The sequence below is a fragment of the Teleopsis dalmanni genome, chromosome 2 (assembly GCF_002237135.1).
Source record: "Teleopsis dalmanni isolate 2A chromosome 2, ASM223713v2, whole genome shotgun sequence".
Classification (NCBI taxonomy): domain Eukaryota; kingdom Metazoa; phylum Arthropoda; class Insecta; order Diptera; family Diopsidae; genus Teleopsis; species Teleopsis dalmanni.
Genome location: NC_051847.1, coordinates 2,559,145 through 2,578,666, shown reverse-complemented (window position 1 = coordinate 2,578,666; position 19,522 = coordinate 2,559,145). Strand labels below are relative to the sequence as shown.

Here is a 19,522-nt window from a genome sequence, read left to right as displayed (position 1 = left end):
TAGTTGTCCAAAAGTCATTTCCCGAAGCCGCAAAACTTTATGACCTACAAGGGTATTAGTATGCTAAATGACCGTCTACCTCCGAAACTAGTAGAACCGAATGGCATGATAGCCGATCCGAATTGTCCGCCAGTGCAAATACCATCTCTGCATCCACCTAAAAGCGGTCCGCGCTTGCCTCCTTGGTTGGCATATGATAAACAATGTTTGTGTTTTCATGCCTATTTCAAGGAAACATTGCAAGAGGTTTATCACGCCCCTTACCAAGTACGCAAAGTAAAAATTTACTTCTACTTGGAGGATGGTACAATGCAGATTATAGAGCCTTGTGTGCGAAACTCTGGTATTCCCCAAGGTTGTTTAGTGCATCGCCAACGCATACCAAAGCCACCACCATGCGAATCAGAGTTTTTAACTCTTTTGGATTTAAATGTGGATGCTACAGTGCAAATATATGATCGGGTTTATCATATAACAAACTGCGACCGTTTCACGCGTAATTTCTTGAATCGTGCAGGAATATCAGTACCGGATCCTATTGATGAACCAGCGTAAGTCAATTACAATAATGAAAGTCAATTACAATGATAATATTTTGCAATTATATATTATTTAGAGACCCGACAGCTGAATACCGTAAACGTGAAGGCATAAAAATTGTGAATCCACCAGCGAAGAAACATCCTTTCACACAGTTTCTACTATACGACCGACAAATATTGAAATTTCATGGTTATTGGGATGATCGATCAGAATTTGGAGATGTACGCAGATTGGAATTGTGTTACTATTTAGCCGATGATACAATAGACATCAAGGAAATTTATCCTCGAAATTCGGGTCGCGAGGGCCCAGCTAGCTTTTTACGTCGTACTAGGCTACCCAGAGTAATATATATTTATAGTTTATTTTATTTGTTAAAAATATACTTTTGTTAATATTTTTTAATGTAAAATCTTTTTATTTCTCTACAGGAAACATATGCATTACCACTTCCAGGGCAGGAAACTCCACAAACTGTATTAAATGTTTTAGGTAGTGGTGTACGAGATGTACGTTATGTTATAGACCCACTAAATACTGGATGCAAAGAAGTACTCTATTACTCCGATCGCGATCTTCAAATAGGAGCTGTAATAAATGTTTTCGGTCGTGCAGTTATGTTAGTCGATTGCGATGAATTTACTAGGTCGTACTATAGAAAAAAGGTATGCTTTACAAATAATTTATAATCTTATATCGCACAGTTACGTATCCGCTTTACATATCTTCATATTATCTTAAATTAGTATGGCATTGAAGATTTCACCCCATTACCTGTTCCACTACGTGAGATTGAAGAAGTCGAAGAAGTAGTCGAACGCATTCTGCCTCCATATAATGGTTGGGGCACATATGAAGATTCAGAGGGCAACTGTAAGTCTGTTGAACCTAAACCACCGCGTATTGATTTCAATAAGTGGTATAATTATGAGCGTTATATACTGCGCTTTGGTGCCAAACTACTATCAACCATACCGGAAAATTGTGAACGGTCGTTTGTTATTTCCTACTATTTAGCTGATGACACAATTCAAATTTACGAGATCGCAATTCGTAACTCTGGTTTCTTAGGTGGAGAATTCTTAAAACGTACCCGTATTGAGCTGCCTGGCCAAAAGAGGTTCAGTGTCAAGCGACCATTATGCTATGAAGCCAGTAATTTCTACATTGGCGCAACTATGAATATTAACGATTTCATTTTCACTGTTGTATCGGCCGACGAGTTTACTCTAATGTATATGGAACACAACTGTAGTGAGGTATTATAAAATCGTTTTAAACAAAATGTTTGTTAGTTAAAAAACAATTTATATTTTATAGTTCCCGAACTCTGATATAAAGAAAATTATGGAAAAAGTGCGCGAAGCTATACGACCCAACTACAAAGATTTCGTAGGTAAATGTTTACCAGCAACAGCTGAAGGTGCTAAAGAAATGAAGTTTATAAATTATGAAACGGTTAAGCGTGCACTTTCTGATTCTTTGGGTAATGGCATTACCAATCACGAAGTAATTACGTTATGTCGGTACTTCGGAGTTGAGAAAGAACAAATACTATCTTGTGATAGAGAATATGTACGATCTGCGGCGCATCTTGAAATAAAACGCAACCTGTGGAATGCAATAGATGAATTAAAAGAGCACTTATATCACTTAAATCCGGGCCAAAAACCATTTGTTTCAGAAATGAAAATACGCTCTACACTTAAGGGTTGTCGGTTGCCATTTGGCCCTGAGCTTATAGATAATATATTAAAAGTTTTGAGTCGTAATTCTTGCGGTGATATAGAAGTTTGCGATTTTATTAACTTCTTGGACATGGGATGTGGCAGAGTATGCGATATACCACCAATGAATATTGCTTTTGAACTGTGTCCAAAGATTCCAAATTTAAACAAAGGTCGCTTAATTAATTTCGCTTGCTTCTTAGATGAATTAGGATTAGAAAAGGAAGTCCTGGAGATTGAAGAAGAAAATTAAATACTGTTCTAAACTAAATACGAAATTTCAATGAAGTTGTATTGTAAAGTAAATAAAATAAATTAATCATAATTAAACCAAAAACAGAGTGACCCCTTATGGAAGAGAAAAAAGTCCAAAATTAAAAAAAAATTTTTTTTTTGCTTACCTTATATTTTAATACATATAGTTTCTGCATAATATAAAATAAGTGTTGTTTATTTTTTCAAATACAAAAATTCTCAAATAAAATTAACAAGATTTTTAAATGCTATAAGAACCCAAACCAGAACGATGTGCATTAATAAAAAACTCTACCACACAAAAATTAATTATAAAAACCAAACTAACTTTTATATACAAAAAAAAAAATAAAAAAATAAATAAATAAATATATTTTAAAACAAGTTTTTGAACAGGAACCCTGAATTACCGCTTGAATTATTTAACTGACTTTATACTATTATAATAAGTGCTTTAGATCACATTATTAAATGATTAATCTTAGAATATAAAATCAGTTCAATGCTATATATTAAAGAATCCATTATCGTTGATGGGTCTAAAATACGAATTTCTCAAAACATTTTAGTTAACTCTACTTTTCTACGCACACACAAATTAAAATGAAAAAATAAAAATTACTTGGAATGCAGTTTGAAAGGCTACTAGTTTCTTCTAACACTGATACATTTATTGCTGTTTAGGTATTAGTGATGACTCCTTATAATTTCGATTCGGTTAACCAATTAAATGTTTGTGGCTTTCTGTCCGATGAGGGATTTATAGCCACATTAATTATGGTTGGTTTATCTGTAAGCTTTTGTGCTTCTTTAAGCGCTGATTGTAGTTCTACGATTTCCTTGCAGAAGTAACCTTTCAGACCGAACATTTTCATCATTTCTTCATAGTGGACTTGAACACCCAATGCTGATGGTGGAGTACTAAAAGATCAGAAATTCAATAAATATATATATGACTTTCTTAATATATGATAAACTTACACCTGTGACAGGTCACCGGCACTACGAATTGCATCAAATGTGTCTTGATCAAAACCGCCATATATGCCATTATTATTCACTATCACAATCGTTATAGGCAGGTTGTAACGTACCATTGTTTCAATTTCCATACCTGAAAATCCAAAGGCACTATCACCTTCAACACATACCACACGTTTACCAGGGAAACGATCACGACAAAATAATGCTGCAGCAATAGCAAAACCAGGGCCAACACCCATCGTTCCAAAAGTACCAGCGTCTAAACGATGTCTTGGTAATATATTTAGAAGCATAGATCGTCCAATATCCATAGTATTAGCTCCCTCACTCACAATAACTGCATCACGTGGTATGAGTTCACGTAAATGATGAAATACTGCGTAGTAATTCAACGGGGCACTTATTTGTTTAGACATTGTCTGCACAGCTTCTTTATTTTGTGCACATTTTGTGGCAAGTTGTTGCCACCAGGGATTTTCATTAGAGAAGTGGAAATTTACCGCATTCATCTGCTCAAATAATTGTTCAGCAAATGGTTTAATATCTGATTGTATCGCCACTGTTGATATAACAGAGTTATGCAATTCCTCCGGACAAATGTCCACCTATATATGACATGACGAAAATATATATATATATAATATTCGTTTCAGGTGAATACAGTCGAACCCCCCTATAGCAACTCCGTAGGGAAACAAAACTTTACTTCATTATAGAGGAAATTTGTTATACATAAATCATAATTTTAGGAGATTAAAGTAGAACGCTAAAACTGTGTACTTTATATCTATTTCTAATAGGGAAAGCCTCGTTTTATAGAAGTTTGTTATAGAGAAGTTCGAGTATTTATCATACTTGTATGAATTTAACGTCCTTGTCGTAACGTGGTGGACGACCGAAATGCAAAATCCAGTTTAAACGTGCTCCTAAAAGGAGTACAACATCGGCTTTCTGTAGTGCTAAAGTACGTGCTGAAGACACACATTGAGGCGCTGAGTCTGAAACAACGCCTTTACCCATTGGCGATGGTAAGAAAGGCAAGTTGGTATTTTCAATGAAATGACGTAATATATTTTCTGCGTGAGCATAAGCGGCACCTAAAAATAACAAATATTTAGTAATTATATCAACGTTCTGTTGATAGTATGCATTAATTTTGAATTTTGGAGTGTTATGATGTACCTTTGCCAATGACAACCAAAGGCCGCTTAGCTGATCGAAGCAAATTTACCGCGCGTATTACCTCATCATGTGGTGGATACACGAGTGGTGGAGCAGGATGTGCCAAGGCTTTATAAATTTTTTCTTCCGGTGCACGCGACTGCAAAATATTACCAGGGAAATCCAAATATGCAACACCAGGACGGCCGTAAGTAGCATAACGAACCGCTTTCTCTACATGCAAAGGAATAAGTGCAGCTGTAGGTGGGCGCGCAGCATATTTGCAGTAAGGGCGTGAAAGTTCTACCTGTGGGCACTCTTGAAAACCACCGATACCTTCATGATCTTCATTTGTTGCGCCACCAATTACTATCAACGGCCAACAATTCACTTGTGCATTTGCCATACCACCTAAAAGTTGAGTTTGATAAGAGTGTGTGTTCATAAATGAAATTAAGTATTTTAATTTACCGGTAACATGTAATAAACCAGGTCCACTTACTACCAGACAAACACCCGGTTTGCCTGTTAAGTAGCCAATAGCTTGTGCTGCATAACAAGCAGATTGTTCATTGCGCATGCCAATGTACTTGAGCCCTGCAGCCTGCATGGCCATTGAAAGTTCAATAACTGGTATGCCAATAATACCAAATACATATTCGATACCCTGGAAGAAATATATATCATTTATTTGTACTTTTATAGGCTGCAGTTCTTTAAAGCGATTTTAAGACTAATTCACATTACTTTAGATAAATGATTATGACGTTTTAGTGGCGTTTCAAGTAATATAATTTGTATTTACCTGTTATACGTAAATACTCATTTACAATACGTAAAAAATAATAAATGGATTAATCTACGTAAATTGCTTTGACGATCAGTAAATTTGTTAACATTTTCTGTTCGAACATAGGCGTAACATTTTTGAACACGAATTGTTCTGCTAACTGTTAACATTGAGTAGATTAAGAATTATTTTTGGCTGGTTTTATCAAGTGTTTTGTTAGCTGGTTGGGTGGAAAAATAAACGGTTGCCAATAATCGCAAACGCAATCAAACTGAACTTTGTACAGATTTTGAAAACTGTTAAGTCTGATAAAGTTTATTGTTTGATAAACATTTTGATAATCTTTACATTTAACATTATTAGCAAGGACTCCAAATTTATGCAATGCAAAAGCCTTGTATTTACCTAATTTATGCATTTGGGCCAATAAACCACATATTCGCAAAATGTATAAGTGAATATTTAGATAAAAAAAATAATTTCAGAAAAAAAATACTCCAAAGTTCGGAACTAACCTGTTGTTTCAATGATTCCGCAATAATTTGAACAGCTTCTACCTCCGACATTTTGAATAATTATTAATAAATTGATGACTTTCAATTGTATTCCACTTTTATTTCGAACAATCGAAGGCCTTTTAACTACGAAACAAATTACTTTTTACAACTGCGGACCACAACTGTTGCCGTTCAGACAATAAGCAGAAGTAAAACGAATGTGCACAATAGAAATCAGCCGCAAAGAAACAAAGACATACAAATGCAAATAACTTGGCAGCACTGTTGATGTCATATTCACCATATGTCAAACCAATCGTAAAATGTTCGCATCCAAAGCAAATTTAAAATGCTTACAATTATAATATATGTACTGTTCTTTAGCAAAATGTTTATACAATGCAAAATATAAACATTTATTTTTATTGCAAATAGTAAAGTGAGATCAAATTTGATTCTTTAATTTTATAAATAACTTCGATGAACTGAAAATACTTGTAGAGCAATTTAAAAATAGAGTATGACGCCTATTTTATTATACCAAAAAACTACTTGCAAGTAACTAATTTACCTCTACAACATTCACATTATTTTAAATGACGTATATTAGCGAAGCTATAAAAATTCGTTAGCCACAGACGAATGTATACATACATTACGTGTTTAATATACAACTCGCAGCGAATTAGTTGGCGCAGACGTAGCGAACGTAGACAACGTAAACAAAAAACAGCGTTGTGTCAGTGCATTTAAACATTTTTAGTAAAATAGCTCAGCACGTCTCTAAGTGAAATTATTAAAAAATAATTTAAAATGTATATAATACTGTGCACAAAAAAAAATGTTAACAATTCCTATTATAGAAACGTTTTGCTCTTAATAGCATTCCTACTGGACTATTTCCAATATATTTTAGTTTTTGAGTTATTATATTTAAAATATTTTTCTCTGAAGTAGTTCATATTAAAAATAAAAACAAATTTGATTCTTACTTTAAACTCATTTTTAAAATAAGCTCAAACCGTTTATTATTCATTTATTGTTTATTTTTTAAAAAATTTAAATGTAATTGAAAACGTTTTTTATATATTTACGAAGTTATTTGTTCAAAAATATGAATGACTTGGTAACACTGAAACACAAATGATTTGGTAGTACTATTAAGCTCCAAGTGGATCACATCAGGGAACATTTGTGATGTGTTCGGATTTATTGATATTGCAAAAGTATTGCGTATATACACGTTAAAATAATTTAGTTTAAATTTTGAATATTATTAGCAATAACTGCACTTTAATGAATTAATAAAATTCAAGCGTTTTATTTGTTTTCCATTAAAAGCAATCGCATAAGAGTATCTCGTTATTTGTTTTTCGAATCAACATATGCTGGTATTAACAGTAAAAAGAGATTATAAACCCAGAAAAATTAATATTAATAACACCAGGAGCAATGAAGAAATGAACGTAGCGTGAAATAAGAGGTGGGTATGCCAATATACTTCTGTGTTAGATGTTCGTTATTAGAATATATAAATAATGTAACATTTTTTTCAAAAGTTTAATATTTGAAGTTAAAAAATGACAAGTGCATTATTTATATCCAAGGAAGACAACTATCTTCTAAATCTGTATAAATTGATAAAGCAAATAAAACCCGGAATGAAATACTATGCAGTTTTTATTGCTGTAGATAAAAAAACTCACTATACTAAAAAAGGAAATGAATAAAAATTTAAAGAAATTAATATAACCATAAATCAATCGAAACTCTCATTGGTCAACTCTATAAAGTTAAATCTATAGATATTAGTTTTAAGCTCTTCAAACCACCAGGATCTGATGATTTACACCTGATAGAGTTCCAGCGCTTCTGTGAGCAAATATACAACCGGTCATTGGTCATTTTACAACATTGTTTATTTTTCAACTATTTTCCAAATAAATGGGAGGAAATTAGAGTTACTTTTATACCCAATGTAGGTAAAACTTCTCACAATAGCCGCAATGAAATCCATTCTCCATTCTATCACTTATATCTTTAATAAATCTTTTAAATTAAAGGAGTTTTGTCTAGTTGCTTTTATAGGTATTAAACGCGCCTTAAACAAAATACTTCCTAATAGCTGCTGCACTCTAGTAGCTGGGTGTTGATAATACACTCATTAACTTTATAAGTCAGTTACTAACTGGCAAGATTATTAAAGCTACTATGGGTTCGTTGACGGCACACAGAGGAATAGTTAGGATTACACCCCTAAGTAGGGTATTCACATCTCTGTTTTGGGATGAGAACACCTGAATGCGGATGAAGTAGATAATATATTTAATGGCAATATATATATACTATTAGACAGTGAAGCTGTTTAAAAGTCGGTGAGTTGTATTTTATTTTTATCCAGGACAGTTTTTGGCACATCTGTGAAGGAAATATTGACTTAGGGCTCTCTCTTAACTTATCTCTTCTCTCTGTTCTCGGTCATAAGGATATTTTTGGTAATTTCAAAGTATATGAGTTGGCCAGACGACGTACTACTGGTAAGCATTTAGAACATCTAAAGAATGTGAGCATACCACTAGCATCATGAAAAACAGTAGTTGAATTCTTTTTGTATTGAGCAATTTAATACAAAAAGGAAAGACTTTGGAAACATTTGAGTCGTATTTTAGGCTTGTTGACAGATCACTACCATTTGAGGAGACACAATAGAAGGTTGTATCTTCTGTTTATTATTTTGTATTGCAGTTGTGGGGAGGACGATAAAATAGACTCACTTATGCTTTATTACTATCCAACACATACACGGCGTTCTTTTTACTATGGCAGGAGCTTCGCCAGTTCTACGACTCCCTTTGAGTTCTTATAGGGTATCAAAATGGTCCTATTTTAAAAATGCAAAACTCAAATAATTCTTCATATGTCATCTTTGATCACCCATAGCGGGTAAATAAACGGACTCACTGCCCAGAATTTTTGTAGTTGCGACAATAAAACAATAAAATATTTATACATCATTTCTTTTTAAATATATATTTTTATCACTAAATCTTAACAATATAGAAACTTATAATTATAATTTAAATCAGAAATCTGATTGTTTTAGAGAAATATATCTCCTTAGTCTTAAAATTAAATGGACACAATATCGTTGTGAATACATAGGTATAATATACAAGTACTAATATATACTAAGTGTTGTCATTAAAATACTTTCAGTTGCGGTAGGATGATTGCAGACATTTAAGAATAGTTTTTATTTACAACTTCGTGTTAACTATTTCCTCGCGCGATGAAGTATTGTTCAGTTCGTTCCATTTTTGTATTTTACCCGACCCAAAAATCCAGTAAAACAAAGCTGGGATTACGTAAGCCGCAGCACCAATCAGGAAAATGTAGTGCCATTCATCAATAGTATTCTAAAAAAGTATTTTTAATATTTAAAAAGAATGTCATATTTTAGAAGTTTATGTACTTACATTATCTTTGGTAAAGTGTGCAACTATCATTGGTGAGAATATACCAGGAGTAGTGCCTACACAGTTTATTATACCATATAGTGTGCCGGCATAGTTTGGTGCCAAATCTTGAGAGTTTTGAAGGTTCGAAGCTGTTGCAGCACCATTAAAGCCCAAGGATATTGTCATTATTGCCACACAAACATATGGATCCTTACCGAAGAAAGCGAGTAGTACAAGGAAAATACCGGGAATGACATGTGCTGTAAGAAGACAAAAATTAATAATATATCACAACAACGGAGTAAGCGTTATTTACAGGGTAAACAAAATATTTTTCGCATGCGTGTTACGCTTAACCACTCTTTGCGTCTTATAAGATCAGCTAAGGAACCAAAACCGAACGCACAAATAAGACGTGCTAAGTGAGGTAAACTAGAAAGGAAGCCGGCCGAGGATAGATTAAAACCTAGAACCTTTAAATAAATAAAAAAATAAAAAATTAAGTTTCAAATAACTATAAAAACTAATTATTAAGATCTTACCTCACTAAGGAATTTAGGTGTTGCCGTAAGCAAGAAGAACAATCCCCACATGCTGCCATAATGAAGTAACATTAGAGACCAGAAAGGCATAGAAACAACAAGGCTTTTATATGGTGGCCATCTCTGGAGGTAATAAATATTTTTGACATATTATTAATATTTGTACTGAAAATAAAAATAATGTAATCATACCTTCTTATCATTAACTGTTTCACCAAGACTTTTGACAATATATTCACGCTCCTCAGGTTTAATTGTCTTATGTTTGGCTGGACTGTCGGCTACAACCATAAACCAAATAGCAACCACGAATAAAACGAATATGCCAATTATATAGAATGCCCAATCCCAACCCATATTCTCAATGATAAGACCACTTATAGGCCAAGTGATGACTGTACCAAAGGTCCCACCCATAAGTGAAGCTACAAATTTTCCTTTTTCATCTGGTGGCGACCACTTTGATATTAAGTTATGGCAACATGGATAAACTACACCCTGTTAAAGTATTAAGAAGAATATAAATGGTTATTAGTTTGGATACTACTATAAAATAAAAAACTTACAGTGAAAAACCCTATAGCAAATCGTAATACAAATACTGCCCATTTATCCCAAGTAGCTGCAACCGGTGTTAACATAGTCAGAACACCAGCGACAAGACAACTGAAACCAGCTACCGGTTTTCCTCCGAAATTCTCCGCTAACATACCAGCTGGAAGTGATGTAATCATATATCCGTAAAAATAAGCACCTAATAAGAGGCCTTGATCACTTTGACTCCAATTATATCGTGGTCCGTACTGTTCGGTACAATAAAGAAAAAAAAATAATTGAAAAAATTTATTAACACATATTATTTCGTGTATATCATATATATCGTATATATATATATTCTTGAAATAAAAAACGATGGAACCACTTTGAAAAGTGCATTAAGGACGTATGCGAGTTAAGCTATGTTGATGTTAAACCAAATGGGAGATTTTTTGGGATTTTTTGCACTGTACACATTTAGCCATTTATCAACACGCATCGACACATCACTACTTCGAAACATTATCGGCACAACTTAGAATTTCCCTCATTTAGAACGAGAACGCAACTTAGCCTAACTCGCACACGTCCTAAGAATATGAGTATATTTAAAATATTATCTAATGGATTAAATACAATTTTTTTTTGAGAACTGAAATCACAGAATTAATAATATTATTTAAAATTTGAAAACCACGAGCTAATTTTTTATATAAAATTACTTTAATAGAATTAAGGGTTATGTTCTTCTTAAAAAGAAATTGTGGTTTAAATTTATATTAAATAAATACGAGTATTTCTAAAATTGAGTATTTTTATTTTACGATTCCGATCCAGATTTTTATTTATGGTTTGCTACTGTCAACATAGCTAAGAGCATAAAAATAATAAATAAATCACTTACGTCTGGTAAAGGTTCTGTGGCGTTGGCATCGGTTGACTCCACCATTGCTACGATGTTAATGGAAAGATTGACTCGCATCACATAGCTCATCAGGCAAGCCATGAAAAGCATAACAGCGATGTTGAAACGCTTTGGTATTTGAACTGAAAAAACATAGAACAGAATATATATAATATATAATAATATATGTAATAATATATAATAAGTAATAAAAGTTAAACTTAAAATATAAATTATAAGCATTTTCTAGGTCAATCAATATTTTTAACATTAAAAACATCAAAAAAAAATATATATTCTTAATATAATCTTTCGAAGTTTCTGGAGAGGTCGCAAAAAATAGTTAAAAGTTTTTTATAATATATGTAAAATTTTATTACAGCATTAAACTGTTTGAAAATGAAATACATAAATAAGTCTGTTTTTGTTTATCTTATTTTTTTTTATTTTTCTAATTATTTATTTGCATGTCAATAATTTTGAAAAAATTTTTACAAAAACCTAAACACCAAACCAAATAATTGGAATTAGTAGTGCAACATAGTGTTGCGCACACTGCACATGCACATTACGTGACACCTTGAGGAAGTGCTTTGAAGTGTGACTGTGACTATAACTGCAAATCTGCACCATTGGACACTAAACAAGAGGTTATGGTTATGACTCTTAAAATTAAATCTTCATTTGAAACCCGTACTTAAGTTAAGAAGAGTTTTTACCTTTTAAAAAATTTTAATCAATTACTTACACATTAAAATGGGTCTTCATTTTAATAGAAATTTATCATTAAAATGCAAACTACCTATATAGGCTTTTTCTTCAAAAATGTTGCACATCAACATATTTTAAGAATAAGGCTAATTAAATTGTTATAATTAGATATTAATTATTAGATATTATATTATATATAAAAACAGTAAAGAGGTTACATATTATTATAATCTCTGGAACTACTAAAACAGTTATTTCCATATTTATCTAGAATCTTGAATTTATTTCTGTTAGACATTTCTTATGAAATAATCTGAATGCAAATCGTTTATTTTGATTAAAACAGTTTATTCTTAATAGTTCATTCCGAAGGAAAGACACTGGGATTAAACAAATAAAAGAAACATTGAAACCACGTCCAGTCCTACGGGTACGGGAGAACTGAGAATGTCATAACCTAAGCAGCGCTAGTAATGCGATGTGATCACAAGCTCGTTGTTTAGCTGACTGTCGTTTAAAGAAATGTGAATTTCTTTCCTGAGGTAAAAGTTTTGCTATGAAATGTGAATTTCGTAGCCGCGACGGGAAGACAATGGATTGGTGATAGAAATTTAAATTTCTATCCACATATAAAGTTTACCAAAGTAGAGATGTAAAGTTCTGCTTCAACAACACTCAGCACTTATTGGAACGATCTGGATACCAGCTCGTTGTTTTGCTGACTGTCCCGTTTGCTTCTTCGGCACGTCTTTTATATTCCTTGGAAGTATAATATGCGCTATTGTTTTGTTAGTGTAATTATACAGGAATTTGTTGACTATTTTGCAGTAGTTCTTGTTTTTATTATTATTCTATTTTTGTTATTCTTTGAGATTTTGTATTGTTGGCGGTTGTTTTTAGCCGTTGTTTTTATTAATATTTTATTTTTGTTATTGATTAATGTGAATTGAAATTTTGAATTGAAATTTTGATTTCATAGTACAGTATAATATAATGTCTACATTCCATACATTTATGCCAAACGGGACTGCAGTTAGTGGGTGGCAAATTGAGGGTTGGACAATAGGGTCCATCATACCGAGACGTTGTCCCCAAGACGAATAAATTCTATAATATTAATATGTTTTTATTGGGACGTTAAAACCCTATGGTAAGTGATAAGTGGTAAGTGGTACATTCGATTATACTATTATATGTATCTACTTAATGTAAACCAATCTGGATTATATTACAATATTCCTAAAGGAAGCAATGGAATAATGTCTAGATTAAGTTAAATTTAGCGCATAGAGTCAGAAAGACTATATGGTCTGACGAATAAGAAATTATTACTAGTTTTAAGGAATATCATATCTTCGTAAGAAGCCACGTTAAAGCCAGTTTGTACATAAAATATTTACATACAATATCCAGAAGTAGTACATATTTACAGTCCAAAATACTCTAATAGTTTACGAACTCTTCATGTTGTTTCAAATTTTTATTTATACCTTCACCTAACAGCTACCAACTACCAATACCAAAGAAGTAATGAAGATATGAGCACACGATAAATCAATGGTTCCAATACTCTAATAGTCTTGTTTCTACTTTAATGAACCTCAGATTGGTGTTGTTAAGAGTCAATTATAAGGCTCCAGAAGATTTTATTATTTGAAATCTTGAATAAAACATAAAAATTAAAATGCATTAAGTAAATTAAGAATTAAATAAAATTGACGTAAAAAGGCAGTTGTGACATCAGTATTATTTCATCCAAGATTTAACGCTTGTTATAAGACTATAATTGGTACTATGAGGACGTTTATAATATTATTATTTATTATCTGTACTAGATAGATTGGTACAAAACAAGTTACTAACAAAACGAGAAAAAATATTAATTCAATATTATTTTAATTTAATATTAATTTAATTTAAAAGGAAAGCAGGACGAAAGGTGTTTGTAGACTTAATTAACTTTTTTTTTGAACAAAATAAACTGGATACGAATATTTATATTCATTTGCGTGTAGAAATAAATTTATTAGAATTTCAATTTAAAGTGGCAATAGCTTATATAGTATATAAATTAATTGTACTACTTTCAAATCAAGAAGTGAAGACTATAAAATATAAGCTAACGTTATGAGGTGATGGGACCCCCTTGTGGAATATTGATTATCAGAAATATTTCGGTTTTAATTTGCATGCAGTATTTGTGTGACAGTTATTTTTAAAACGACTTCTGTTATTTTTCGCATTGAAGCGCTAATAGACGTCGCTGTCACGTAATTCTTATTAGCGCATTTTAGACACAGCCCCTGCCCACCTTCCATTCACAATCGATGCCTTCTTCATTTGGCGACATATTGCCAAATGGCTTGCAAATATTATTATAATTATTTATTTAATATTAAAATATACAATAATAACTTTTTATGATAAGACACGCGCTCGCGTCCAGCTTCAAATGTTACTCAAAAGTGTTTATAAAAAATATTTGTTGGTTGTTTTTTGATCTTGAACCGAATTGTCATAAATAATCTTGTTTATACTTTAAATTATCAAAACTCGAGAAATTTCCAAGAACAAATGGACTTTGTATGAATTTTTAATAATATTTCTGATTTGAATTCATTTTATATGTAAGACTTCTTTTGAAAGTTATATATTAAATTGTTTCGCAATAATTGGCAAAATCTATTTGCTCAGCTCTAAATTGTTTATATACACAGTTTTCGCAATAAATACATCATATGTTTTTATATAGAGTATATGCTTTTAGATAAAATAAAATATACTTACAACATTCTGGAAGCTTTATGAAAACCATTTTGTTTACTTAATTTGTCCTCTGAGTTTGTTTAAAAAATTCGAGCATTTAACTTTCACTTTTATTGGTGCATGTCCTTATAACTAGGCTACGATCTGCAAATAAAATAAAAATAATATCAAATGAATGAATAAATAAAATTATGACTTGAAAATACTTATAGTATGAAAAATATATATTAATACTTTTTAAATGGTTAATCGTTGAGAAAACAATAATTCCATCAAATTGGAGTAGGTTGTGAATAGAAAGTTACAGTTATTAATAAAGTGGGAAATACCCGCAGTTACCTACTTAAATTTTTTATATATCGTATATACTATTTAAGTATTTAAGTAACAATTCGCTTATAAACTCTAACTAATCGCTTTCAATATTCAATATTAGTGAAATACTAATAGAACACTGTTTAATATGTAGGTATCTTGACCGGTTAAGAACACCTTTTGACGACTACTCTCAAAGTTGTGATTCTTGTGTGATCCACCTATAACCACAAAAGCACCAAGTATTTGAGTGGTCTTGATTGGTCGCTATTTAAAACAGTTAGCAATGATTTTTTATCGAAACTCACTGTCTAACATAGTTAACGTACAGAACATTATCTAATATGTAGACAGGTCAACTGCTAAGCACATCTTTTGAACGAATATTGTCGAAGTTATGGTTTTGGTAGGTATGCTACGATCTGCATACAATCACATAAGGACAACTCAATTAATAGCTTTAAAGTATCCAATACAAATACACTAAAAAGAGATTGTCTCATTCTCGTATATATGTAGACATGTCAACCAGACAAAGATAGTTCTCAAAATGCGTTTATAATCACAAAAGAATAAAGTAACTGACTGATTTTGATCAAATTTCGTTGGCCAAAATAGGTGATATACTAATAGAACACTGTCCATTATGTACACGTCTCAACAAGTTAGAGACTTCTAACTTGTCTACACTCGTAGTTGTGGTTTTCGCATGATCCACCTATAATCCCATAAGAATAAAGCAACCGATTGATAATTATCGCATCTCGCTGATGCACTGTATCAAACAGAACACTGACTAATACGTAAGCAAATCAATGGATTAAAGACTCCTTTTGACTGCTATTGAAGTTGTGGGTCAGAAAATGAGAAACAATTTTTTTCATAGTTTCTTAAATAAAAAAAAAATCATTATTTTGTACATTTATATAGCTGTACAACACCATTAAAAATTCATTTAACTTCAATTGTAAATTGTAAATTGTAAATTTTTTTTAATATGTCGAAAAACTATTATAGACGTTAACGATCATTATTTATACAAAAATGACTGTCATCAGTTTTTAAGTGATATAAGAATATCTTTGTTTTGATGTTTAATTTGCTTTTGTATCTAATGTCTTTCTGAAATGTGTTCAGCTTATTCCGAGATATCGTATATCGTAATATGCAATAATTTTCCTAACAATTCTGTGACACGAGAGCCCATTAAATTTTTCGTAATCTGTCAATAGTTTAAGTACAGCAATAAAGCCGTTTTTTTGATAAGGCTTGATTATTGTTTTATACGTACTACACACACACAAAAGATAAAAATCTGTTTTGTATTTAAAATGTTTTGTTATTTTGATACACCAAATTACATCCATTAAACAGTATTTAAATCATAAATCAATATTGCAATCTAAAATGAAATCGCTCGTCATAATTATTGGAAACCACAAAACTTAGTTAATTACTGATTAATGATTAATTGCCCTATTAAGAGAGGTAGTAGTCCGTGTACGGGAAAGTTAGGGGGAAGGTGTACGGGTTTAGTCTTGAGATTAGGCAATGATTTATGTGTGCTTGTCTGTTGCCTTATGGAATAATGAGAACATATCACTGTTATTAGAAACTTCTTTTGGTTTATTCTATGCTACAACTCATCTTCTTTAATTCATCCTTACAAATTGAAAAAATCTGTGTTACTAAATCCATATTTTATCACAAAATTTTTTCTTTCGATATAGAAATAAAGCTACAAAGTAAATACGGAAATTGTAGTTATCTATACGATAACATTCAGACAGATTTAAAATAATATTTATTGCATCGTAAAAATGTCTATTAAATGCATTTTATGTTTCCGTCAACTTCTTAAGTAGACTCGTAAAAGCTAATTGCTTACCCTTCTAGTATCAAAATAGTTTATTCCTTATCTGTGCTTAGTTGTGCAGTTATTTTAGCCCAGAATTTCCTATAAGCTTGGAAGCTTTGGATTATCTGTATATAAAAATATTTATTACGTGCAATCCGAAGTTTCAATATTGAATTGAGTTTAATTAGCAACAAAGTTTGCTCAGCTAAAATAAAAATATGTGCATTTATTATTTTTTACTGCAATAATCACGGTTATTAATGATTTCTGTATTAATTATTATTGTATTATTACAATATAAATTAATTTTTAATTATTTATTTACGTATTGATAAAATTTATGTATAATAAAATGAATCAACTTTTTTCTCAAGCTCAAGCTAATTAAGTAATAAGTCAGGCATAACAAATAAATATAGTTTTTGCTCTTCTTACACGAGTATATATGTACGTATACTTGAATATCTATATAGTACAGGTAGCATCTATATATGTACATAAATTCACTGTATTCCATCATCTATATTCTATAATATTCTATAATGAATGAAGCAAAAAATTATCTCTTCTTTAAGTGACTCTTCATTCCACGGGCTTCCCTACTTCTGTACATATCTATGAAATGCAAGATACTTTTGTTAGAAGTCAATTATTAGAGCGATTTATTTATAATTATTTACAAACACCTTTCCATATCGAACATACCGAAATTTTTTATAAAAATTTATATTTGAATGTAAAAAACACTTCTTTTCTTAATTTTTAAAATAAAAATTTAAATATTTCTTGTATAAAGAAATTTCTTACTTTAATTAAGTGGCAGTTTACACCTTTAAAAACAATAACTATTAATTAATTAATAAATTAAAATAAAATAAAAACAATTGTATTAATTGTAATCATTTTTAATTTTTGTATTAAAATTGAGCTCTTATTTATAGGAAGTACAGGTGTATCCTCAAATACTTTAATTAAAGTTAAATGACAATAAATGTTGAACAAAATAAATACAAAAGCCAAATTTAATATCATTTAATTTTCTTAGTAGAAGATTCTTAGTAGATCAGAAGACTTATTCAATCATATTTAAACAAAATTTGTATCAGTCAGCTACTTCAACTAAAACAGAATCAACTCAGTATTACGGTATCGGTTACGATAGTTCACGGCTTGCTAGGTTCATAGGCTTTTTAGGTTGGTATCCTTCTAATGCATTGAGTAGCCGTTTCTTCTCAAAGGGACGATGTTCGTGCACTAGACGTTTAGAACTTTTCCATTCAATGGAGTTTTTTACTTCTGGCACACGGATGACATCGTATCAGAAGGACCACCTTTATTATTGTTTAGTAAGCTTTGGTGAATGATTTCAATCTTAAGTTCACTTTTTGAGTTTTTGGTATTAAGCGTGATAGATTATTAAGCGAATTTTTTCTCTTAAAATGCAGAAACGAATTTCATCAACATCAATTAGCATTGAAATATCAGATTCAAGTGAATTTGATAAAAAAAACAGCTTTATTCTATTATATAGAACAAGCTTTAGAATCGTTAGAAGTTGTAATTATAAACGACAAAATATTTTGAAAGTAGTCATATATCACACCAATTATGTGTAAACGATTGTGGATTATTTATAACTTCAATTATTGTAATAAGTAAGATTTATTGTGATATGTGTCTTAATGAAACCCTGCGTCTACACAAGCTAGACTTTGGTAAGACTTTTGCGTACACTCTCACTTTTTCACTAATCCGTACAAATTTTTCGAACAAAATTCGAACATAATACGTATATCTATTTGAACATAAAAGTCTTTCCAGATTTAGATTTAGATAAGATGTAGATTTATTATAATAATAAAGCGCAGGGTTGCATATGAGTTTTGCATTAAACATATTCAATAAGATAATTCAACAGACCTATTTGGTTTGTGTATTAATTGAACTAAAAAGAAAGATAAAAAAAAAACAAAATTAAACGTTTATTGTGATAATTCGAAATGTATGTCTTTGTTGTGAAAAAATTGATATATCATTTCAATTTATTGTAATAAGACAATGCCAGCGTATTATTGAACGTATTATTTCTCATATTAGGTATATACGTATAAAAGTTTTATAATAAAAAGAATCAACGTGCCTATAATTTAAACACGTAAAGTTTGTAGAAATGGTTTTCTAATCATTTTAATTACTAAGAGAGATTCCTAATATAGAAAAACTTTAGCATTCCTAATTTATTCACATTAATTTATATGAATTATTTTACTTACTATACTTTTTTGTTGAATATAAATCTTAGTTACATCTAACCGCGGGAAAATATTTAATTTATTATTATTGTTGTTAAAGTTAATTAAGTCATTTAAATAAATTGCGGTTAAGAAATGAAAAAGCGCCTACATGACAAAAATCTCAAAATATCTGTTGTTTTAAGTCGCGTGAGCAACTTTAATGTCAAATTAAAATTATCT

The 19,522-nt window shown here is 30.9% G+C and overlaps 4 protein-coding genes across 4 annotated transcripts in view; 2 read left to right on the top strand and 2 right to left on the bottom strand.

The window, feature by feature from the left end:
• LOC119685326 (sialin-like) overlaps positions 1–19,522 on the top strand; it is a 41,848-nt gene that overhangs the window by 18,688 nt on the left and 3,638 nt on the right. The gene's annotated exons all lie outside the window — the stretch shown is intronic.
• LOC119685323 (EF-hand domain-containing family member C2-like) lies at positions 10–2,643 on the top strand. The gene is made up of 5 exons (XM_038099571.1): positions 10–551; positions 617–887; positions 975–1,208; positions 1,290–1,802; positions 1,864–2,643. The coding sequence occupies exons 1-5, from the start codon at positions 40–42 to the stop codon at positions 2,521–2,523; spliced, it is 2,190 nt and encodes a 729-aa protein (XP_037955499.1). The 5' UTR covers positions 10–39; the 3' UTR covers positions 2,524–2,643.
• LOC119685324 (2-hydroxyacyl-CoA lyase 1) lies at positions 3,087–6,204 on the bottom strand. The gene is made up of 6 exons (XM_038099572.1): positions 5,976–6,204; positions 5,142–5,337; positions 4,692–5,081; positions 4,365–4,606; positions 3,507–4,114; positions 3,087–3,446 (listed from the first exon to the last, which is right to left on the bottom strand). Exons 1-6 carry the CDS (start codon positions 6,024–6,026, stop codon positions 3,227–3,229), a joined length of 1,707 nt encoding a protein of 568 aa, XP_037955500.1. The 5' UTR covers positions 6,027–6,204; the 3' UTR covers positions 3,087–3,226.
• Positions 9,042–15,022, bottom strand: LOC119685325 (sialin). The gene is made up of 8 exons (XM_038099573.1): positions 14,897–15,022; positions 11,399–11,541; positions 10,524–10,760; positions 10,150–10,455; positions 9,958–10,080; positions 9,732–9,888; positions 9,434–9,675; positions 9,042–9,373 (listed from the first exon to the last, which is right to left on the bottom strand). Exons 1-8 carry the CDS (start codon positions 14,922–14,924, stop codon positions 9,215–9,217), a joined length of 1,395 nt encoding a protein of 464 aa, XP_037955501.1. The 5' UTR covers positions 14,925–15,022; the 3' UTR covers positions 9,042–9,214.